This window comes from Bombina bombina, chromosome 9, assembly GCF_027579735.1.
Source record: "Bombina bombina isolate aBomBom1 chromosome 9, aBomBom1.pri, whole genome shotgun sequence".
NCBI classification, from domain to species: Eukaryota; Metazoa; Chordata; class Amphibia; order Anura; family Bombinatoridae; genus Bombina; species Bombina bombina.
The window spans coordinates 59694660-59704172 of NC_069507.1; the positions used below are offsets into that span (position 1 = coordinate 59694660).

A 9513-nucleotide genomic window follows, 5' to 3' on the forward strand; every position below is an offset into this window, starting at 1 on the left:
TTTAACTAAACCCCTTAGATTTTATTCAACTAAAATCTACTGGAGATTAAGCTGACTAAAACTAGACTAAAACTAAAACAATTCCGATGACTAAAATTTGACTAAAACTAAAATGGCATTTTAGTCAAAAGACTAAAACTAAGACTAAATCAACATTTTGCCGTCAAAATAAACACTGCTGCTAACCTGAGTGCCTCCGGCTGCCCATGGCACAGCCCAATTTTTTTTTTTTTTATATGTGCCATAGACATCTGTAAGCTCTTAGGTTAGTAGTGAAGCTGCAGCAAAATAATGGTAACTTTTTACACAGTTTTTTTAAACTCATGAATGAAAGTTACCTTTGTTTTTAGTGCTGGGAAATCCTAGAATTTTTTAAACGATAGGATTTACCAGCATTTTAATGAAAAATCATAAGATCACTTGGGGGGGTTCAATACATTTCTGAAGTAGTCAATAAGGAAACTTGAAGCCATTCTCCTATAAATTTACCTCATAGTGCGGGTGAAGAGGAGGATCAAGGAGTTAAGATTTCTCACAGCTTAGAATAAAATGCAACAAACGTTGCTGACAGTTCAATGAGAGGAAAACTCACAAATTAAAGGGACACTGAACCCAGTTTTTTTCTTTTGTGATTCAGATAGAGCCTGCAATTTTAAGCAACTTTCTAATTTACTCCTATTATGAATTTTTCTTCGTTCACTTGCTATCTTTGTTTAAAAAATAAGGCATCTAAGCTTGTTTTTTGGTTCAGAACTCTGGACAGCACTTTTTTATTGGTGGATGAATTTATCCACCAATAAGCAAGAATAACCCAGTTTATTCACCAAAAATAGGCCGGCATCTAAACTTACATTCTTGCATTTCAAATAAGGATACCAAGAGAATGAAGGAAGGCTGAACTGGTTCACTGGATGAAGGGTACAGGAGAATAGGATGGGTCATAAACAGACCTAAGAATACTTCTAAAATACTTTCAACTTAGAAGTCTCTGTATAACTTTGGTAGGATGGGTAGAGATGGAGTATTTGATAAAAAACTAAAATCAGACATTTGTGCATAAAACTTACCATTGAGATAGAGCATTTGTACTCAACTGCAACAGACAAAGATCCAGAGATGATATACTACAAAAGAAAAAAAAGAATACATTACATGGGTTTACTACACATAAAGTACAGTGTCCATTTTAGGACATCAGTTTTGGAGGAGGAGCAAGGATGTCCTAAAATGGACACCGTAGAAATGGGCTTTCCAGAATGTGCTTGATTGGTGGGAATGGGTTAAAGGTGATATTATTTTTTTTATCAGTATTGGTCATAAGAAAGCTAGGAGGGAAAGGTTGGAGTATGAAATATGGCAGATGCTCCTGGAATATTTGATAGAATTGAGAGATTCGGGTGCGGATGTATGTGATGAATTAAATTAAATCAAATACGTTTTTAGATATTTGAATGAGAAAGGTAGGAAGATTGTGATATAGGAATAGATACACGTGAGAAAGATGAAACATGTTCTAGATTTCTTTAAAAATGTGTTTGCGGGGAAAGAAGGTATTATTATTGTTTTGAATGGGTCTGACAAAGATGTTAGTGGTAAATGTTATTTTGAATGTGGTTTGGAAATGTTATGCTAATCTGTATGGAGAGAAAGATGTGGATAAAGCTGTGATGTATTGAACAAGATAGAGGTAATACCGGAAAAAGAGGATTTTTATTTTTTGAAAAAGGAAGTATGTTTGAAAGATGGGAAGCGATGGCTCGCCTGTAGCTTTTTAATGTAAATTTTGGGATGTGATTGGTGAGGTTTTTTAGAGGTTTGCAAATGCTGTTTTTTTGGGGGGGAAAATTGAAATGTCTGAATCAAGGAAAGAGAGCGTTATTACTTTGTTGTATAAGAAAGGTGAGAAAAAGGATTTAAGTAACTGGAGACCAATTTCCCCGTTGAATGTAGACTATAAAGTGATTGCAAAGTTAGTGGTTGACAGAATTAAGAATGTGGTTGGTAAGATTGTCGGTGAGGAACAAGTGTGTGCAGTACCTGGTAGACAGATTGCTGACTGTATTATTTGTCTGCAGTATGTTATATGGTACAACAAGAAGTGTAAGTAGTCTGTTGCAGTGGATGAGATTTACTTTGAAAAAGAATATGATAAAGTTGCTCATGAATATATGTTTGGAGTTTTAGAGAAAGTAGGTATACCTAGGAAGATGCTTGGGATCTTTTCCAGATAAGCCCCGCCACTAAGGCAAACAGTGCACGCGCCAAAAGTTAAGCCCCGCCACTTTTGACAGCTCCAATGTAATGCACGCACGTAACAGTGACGTATTACAATTTGAAATAAAAACAATGAACTTTCTTACGCTTTCGACTGTCGTTCATGACAAGGAGACGGCAATACTTTTTTTGCAAACACACGGAGTGATCCATCAACAACGTTTATGCAACAATGGGCACCAAATGACACTTTCAACTGTTTCTGACAGGTGGAGGTATAATGCACGACAGTGTCGTCAAGAAATCGCTCTTAGAAAGGGAACTTGGCTGGAGTGGTCTAGGATGAAGTTCAGGACAGTAATTCTATTTATTTATTGCTGGTCTAAAAATCTGACAAGTATGAAATTCTGCTCTAAGGAATTATCTATTGGCCACACAACCGCTGTTGACTGGAAGAACTTTCTTCGCGAAATTTGTGCCTGGCGTCTTTTGCAGAATCCAACTATTGTCGGCGGGCCAGGTCTACACGTCGAGATCGATGAAACGCTAATATCTTGCTGTAAAAACAACGCAGGGCGAGTCCTTCCCCAGCAGTGGATTTTCGGAGGGATCTGCAGGGAGAGTAAAGAAGTGTTCATGTATGCAGTTCCAGATCGAACTGCGGACATTCTGCTGCACACAATACAGGCCTGCATAGCTCCCGGCTCAATCATCATTTCCGATATGTGGCCATCATACAAAGGAATTGAAACGATTCTTTCAATGAATTATACTCATCAAACGGTTAATCATACCGAAAACTTTGTGGATCCAACGACTGGAGCTCACACACAAACCATTGAATCTTTCTGGCACGTCTACAAGATGCAGAATAAGCGCCAATGCGGCACACACAGATCTTTAGTGGACAGCTACTTGTGTGAGTTCGTTTGGAGGCAAAGGTACCGAAATACGGACCTTTTCATGCGAATTATCAATGACCTGTCCCAATTTCATCCTCTTAAATAAAAAATAAAGACCTGTCCCAATTTCACCCTCTTAAATAAAAAACAAGTTTCAATGCACCCAATTCACTAAAATAAAAGTACAAAGTTTCAATGCACCGATAACAAATAAAAGTACAAAGTTTCAATGCACCGATAACAAATAAAAGTACAAAGTTTCAATGCACCGATAACAAATAAAAGTACAAAGTTTCAATGCACCGATAACAAATAAAAGTACAAAGTTTCAATGCACCGATAACAAATAAAAGTACAAAGTTTCAATGCACCGATAACAAATAAAAGTACAAAGTTTCAATGCACCGATAACAAATAAAAGTACAAAGTTTCAATGCACCGATAACAAATAAAAGTACAAAGTTTCAATGCACCGATAACAAATAAAAGTACAACGTTTCAATTCACCGATAACAAATAAAAGTACAAAGTTTCAATGCACCGATAACAAATAAAAGTACAAAGTTTCAATGCATCGTCTTCAATAAAAAATAAAACTACAAGTTCAATGCAAAATAACAATACAAGTTACTGTTTAGTACAAGTTTAATTTAATTTCACAAGTACAAGTTTCATTTCACACTGTTCCTGTTCAATAATCAATAAATGTACAAGTTTCATATCTTATTTTTTAAAATGTTTTTGTTGTGGCGGGGCTTAACTTTTTGGTGGGGCTTATCTGGAAAAGATCCGATGCTTGGGTGGGTTAGATGTTTTTATGATGGAATTGTGAGTAAGGTTTTGGTAAATGTTTTTTGACTGATAAAGTACATATTAAGGGGCTGATTTATGTAGCTGCTAATGCAGCTGTTTCCGAGTGAGCCTTCAGGCTCGCCGGAAACATAGGTCTTAAGAACGCTGCTTCTTAACTTGTCCGCCATCTCTGAGGCAGCAGACAACAATCATCCCGATCAGATACGATCGAGATGATTGATACCCCCTGTTAGCAGCCGCGAATCTGTAGGGGGCGGCATTGCACAAGCATTTCACTAGAAATGCTTGTGCAATGATAAATGCGTATGCTGTCTGCATTTTAGCAATATCAGGCGGACATGATCCGCTACAACGGATCATGTCCGCCCAACACTTGATAAATCGCCTCCTAAGTCTGGAGTCAGACAAGGTTATCATTTGTCCCCCTCTGCTTTTCATTTTTGTGATTGAGCCTTTGTTACAGAGATTAAGTTGTGATAAAATTATTAGAGGTGTTGAAGTGCCTGGGAGTGGTGGTAGGTGTTTGAAAGTTTGGTGCTCTGACAAAATGCAGAAAGACATTTGGCAGAAGAACATTTGGCAGACGGACATTTGGCCGACGGACATTTGGCTGACAGACAGAAAGCTAAAGAATGTTCCGATTTCGGCCGAGGGCAGATACGTTCCAGAGTGCTCTGTTCTAATCAGAGCCTCGGGCGCCGCAACTGCCTCTGGGAACCTTACCATGGGTCCCAGCCCGCACGTTTTGTAATTCTCTGTCTGGGAAATGATCTATCTATCAAATCTATCTATTTATCTATCAAATCTATCTATCTATCGTATCTATCAAATGTATCTATTGCATCTATTGATCTATCTATCTAATCTATGTATCTATCTATCAAATCTATCTATCTCGTGGCCGGACTGTTATCTGACAGCCACTTGTGTTTCGGCCAAATGTCCGTCGGCCAAATGTCCGTCGGCCAAATGTCCGTCGGCCAAGTGTCCGTCGGCCAAGTGTCCGTCGGCTAAAAGTCCGGCCACGGAAAGTTTTGGGCTTTATAGATGCTGTTACTGTGGCTTGTAAGAATCAAGCTGGTTTAACTAGTGCTAAAGTTCATATGGCAAGGGAATTTAGGGTGAATTGGGATAAATGTGCTGTGAAAGCATTTGGTGAGTGGACGGATTTGGAGTTAAGTGGTTGGCCTGTGCAGAAGGGTGCTATTGAAGTGCTTGCTATTAAATTTAATAATAATTTAAATGGGAAAGTTGGCAAAATGTGTGTGCGAAAGTAAAGGAAAGAATTATTTTTTTGTCTTGTAGATATTTGAGTTGGAAGGGAAAGTGGTAATTGTAAAGGCTGTGTTGATCCCAATTTTTTTGTATGTTAATAATGTTTTTCCAAATCCAAATAAGTTTTTGAGGAAAATAGTGAGAATGCAGTTTGACTTTTTTGGAGCTTGATGCCCCTTGTTTCTAAAGACGCAGCACCATAACTTGTCCGCTTGCTCTGAGGCGGTGGACAGAAATCAACCCGATCGAATACGATCGGGTTGATTGACACCCCTTGCTAGCGGACGATTGGCTGCGAATATGCAGAGGGCGATATTGCACAAGCAGTTCTGGTGAACTGCTTGTGCAATGATAAATGCTGACAGCGTATGCTGTCGGCATTTATCGATGTGCAGCGGACATTGTATCATGTCCGCTCGCACTTTGATAAATATGCCCCCTGGTATGGAAAAATTGAGTAAGGAAAAGATAATATGTAATTGGTGGACTCAGAATGTGCAGGTATGGAAGAATTTGAGAAAGATTTGGTTAATAGGCAGAAGGATGTAGCATGGATGTCAGTGGCTGTGTGTTTATCAACTAGGGAGTTTCAGAGAAGGAGAAGATTGATAAATACAGAGTGTTGTCCAAGGGATGGATGTGGTCAAGTGGAAAATATAGTGCATTTGATGTGGAGTTGTGGAAATGCTAATAATGCATGGAAATCACTTACTAAGATGTTTATAGGTATGACAGGGATTAAGCTGATTACATACGAAATTATTATGTTTGGTTTGTGTGGAGTAGAAAAAGTAAGAGTCTTTGTGGGATGCACAAAATGTTTTAGTTTTTAAGAAAGAAATGGTGGATGTAAGTGCATGTGTACGATCCATGGAAGATTATTTTTGTACAAAATCTATATGGCAGAAACTGACTCTGAAGGCATCTGGAAAACTAAACAATGAAAACATTGGTGTGTATATATATATATATATATATTATTTTTTATCTCATTATTTTGGCTGGTTGCTGTACATTTTTTTTTAAATTTCTTCCTTTTTTTGAATTGTTTGTTTGTTTTGTCAGCTGGAGGGACTTCAGGGAGGGAGAGGGATATTATTAGAGGGACAGTATTAGAAAAGATTTAGGGACTAGTGGGTTGGTTAGGTGAAGGTTATTGTTATAGTTTTTGAGGGACAGTATATAGGGAAAGTTTTTAGGGGCAGTTTAGTTTTAGGGATAGTGGGTTTTTTTCTCTCTCTCTCTTGGGAAAGTAATTTTGTTTTGCTTTTTGAATTCATGTTTTCACTAAAAACTTTAATTATGGTTGCATTTTTTTGTTTGTGTTTAATGGACATGTTATTTTATGATTTATTTTATTGTAAATATGATATTTTAATAAATAAAGAATAACAAAATGATCATCTGCAGTTGCCATGTTCTTTATTCAGAGGAAGATTGCCTGGTATTTCGGGGCTGAACTGACCTGTATAGGCGGGCTCGGACTGATATACTTTAGGAAAGTTCTCCTCTGTGAAAGCACAGTTAGGCAAAAGAGGCTGTTCCCAGGTGGCAATTTGCCAGAGAACAAGCTGATATTGTTCATTCCTGGTTGCATGCTTATACTTGTTGATAATATTTAAAATATGATTCTTGTGTGATTCCCTAGGTGTCATGGGGGAAACCAAATGTGCACTCCCTGCGCAATATGCCTAGATGGATATGGCTGCACCTCACTAACAAGGCCCAAAGAAGGCTGAAACAAACATCTGGAGTTGTCATGTTCCTTGTTCAGAGGAGAATTGTACCTGTATAGGTGGGATCAGACTGATAAACTTCTGGAAAATTCTTCTCTGAGAAAGCACAATTGGGCAAAATAGGCTGTTCCCAGGTGGCAATTAGCAAGAGAACAAGCTATTTTGCGATTGTTCATTCCTAGTTGAGCGCTTATATTTGCTGATTATATATATATATGTGTATGTGTGTGTAGATAAATAGATAGAGAGATTGACAGACAGAGATAGATAGACAGATATTTAATCCACCAACACAACTAAGATTGTGAGGGGCAAACCCATTATTATGTTTAACTTTATATATAACTGTAGGGTGGGCTTTGAGTTGGTATTAGATATGGGTAGTTATTTTCATGTTAATGATAGGTGAGCACAATTTGAATATGCAAAATACGCTTATCACACGTTAATGCCATTTGCAGGAAAAGTCAGTAGCTGATTTTTTTTTACTCACAAACACAGCTCCCCAAATGCCGTTGCCACTGTGAACTCCAATAATTATATATCCTACTGGAAACATACAGATCTGAATTGTTGCGATTGCCACATGTGAGAAGGCAAGGACTATCTGTGCGATCTGTGTTTTAAAGGAAAAAATGATATTTGTAAGTATTATTTAAAGGGCAGGGATCACAAAACATATAGAACATAAAGACGACAGATGGCTAGAACAGATCACTCCTGATCCCGAGTAATGGGATCATAGTATTATTAATATTATTATTATAGAACTTTTCCCTTCATGGGCATAGACTTAAATAGTAATAAGCAACAGATGAATAAAAACTGTTACAATTAATAGTATTAAGAGGATGAACATGTGCGTTTCCTGCTAGAACTGATAAGGATTTTGACTAGCACACATCTTCTGATCTTTGGCAGATTTCAGTCTTTGTAGGGTGTGTCCCAGACTAAGATTATGGCTAATTTCCTAGATAATAATTTATTTCCTCTCCAAGGGTTGGCATAATATGAAGAGGGGCTTTATAAACTGGGAGGAATGCCTAATATTGGGCTAGATTACGAGTGCAGTGCTAGCATTAGCGCAAGGAGTGTAGACGTGACAGCGAGATTACGGTGTTCTTTATTCTTAAATCCATATTAAGAGTGCTGCGCTGTTCAAATTACTGCAAATTTGTATGCGCAAACTTGCAGTAATTTAGGCTCCGCATATTTTCTATTTATAGCTCAAACTTTCAGGTCGCACAAAAAGTTTGTCCGAAAAAACTATTGCACTAAACTACACAATTAACCCCTAAACCACCACACCCCCACATCACAAAGTAACCTTCTACACTGTTGACCCCTAAACCACCACAATCCCACATCACAAACTACCTCTCTACACTATTTACCCCAAAACCACCACCCGCACATCGAAAAATACCTCTCTACACTATTAAACCCTAAAACTGCCACCCCCCACATTGCAAATTACCTCTCTATCAGCTAGATTACGAGTTATTCTCGCTATAGGTAAATTAACGAATGCAACAAAAATGGCATTATTTAACCCCCTATAGCGCAGCCATTACAAGTTTTCAAACAGCCGGCTTGTGCGTGTGACATAGATGCGTTGAGCTTCATACCGCACACAATTCAAGCACTGTTTTGACGTGCTCGTGCATGCTTCCCCCATAGACATCAATGGGGAGAACAGGCTAAAAAAAAGCCTAACACCTGTGATCACGGAAAGAAAAGCTCCGTAATGCAGCCCCATTGATGTCTATGGGGAAAAAAAAGTTAGGCTTAAACCTAACACCCTAACATAAACCCCACATCTAAACACCCCTAATCTGCTGCCCCCAACATCACCGCCACCTACATAATGTTATTAACCCCTAATCTGCCACTCCTGATATCGCAGCCACCTAAATAAAGCTATTAACCCCTAATCTGCCGCCCCCAACATCTCTGCCACTATACTAAAGTTATTAACCCCTGATTTGAACAGCCAATAGAATTTCCGAAGCTCTCATCCTATTGGCTGTTTTGAAAAGCCAATAGGATTTCAGTAGCTCTCATCCTATTGGCTGATTTGAATTTCCAAAATCAAATCAGCCAATAGGAATGCAAGGGACGCCATCTTGAATCGCGTACCTTGCACTGAAGATTCAGTATACGGTGGCGACCATATGAAGAGGATGCTCCACACCGGATGTCTTCAGGATGGACCCGCTCCGCGCCCCCGGGATGAAGATAGAAGATCCCGCCTGGATGCAGATAGAAGAGGCCGTCTGGATGAAAACTTTGCCGCCTGGATGAAGATAGAAGATGCCGCTTGGATGAAGACTTCTCACCGCCTGGATGAGGAATTCCCCGCCTGGATGAAGATCGATCAAGCGGGACTTCAAAAACTGTAAGTTGATCTTCGGGGTGGTTATTTTTTTTTTTAGTTTAGGGTTTGGGCTTTTCATAAAAGAGGTAAATGCCCTTTTCAGGGCAATGCAAAAGAGCTAAATGCCCTTTTAAGGGCAATTCCCATACAAATGTCATTTTCAGGGCAATGGTTAGCTTAGGTTTTTGTTACAGTT

At 38.6% G+C, this 9513-nt stretch overlaps 1 protein-coding gene across 1 annotated transcript in view; it reads right to left on the bottom strand.

Annotated features, from left to right (window-relative positions):
• LOC128639516 (membrane-spanning 4-domains subfamily A member 12-like) overlaps window positions 1–7535 on the bottom strand; it is a 70188-nt gene extending 62653 nt beyond the window's left edge. Inside the window, exons 1-2 of the mRNA XM_053691659.1 lie at window positions 7434–7535; window positions 1068–1124 (exon numbers count right to left, since the gene is read on the bottom strand). Of these exons, the coding sequence (XP_053547634.1) occupies window positions 1068–1124; window positions 7434–7499 (123 nt within the window). The 5' untranslated portion in view covers window positions 7500–7535. The remainder of the gene's footprint in view (window positions 1–1067; window positions 1125–7433) is intronic.
• Between the last annotated feature and the right edge of the window lie 1978 nt (window positions 7536–9513).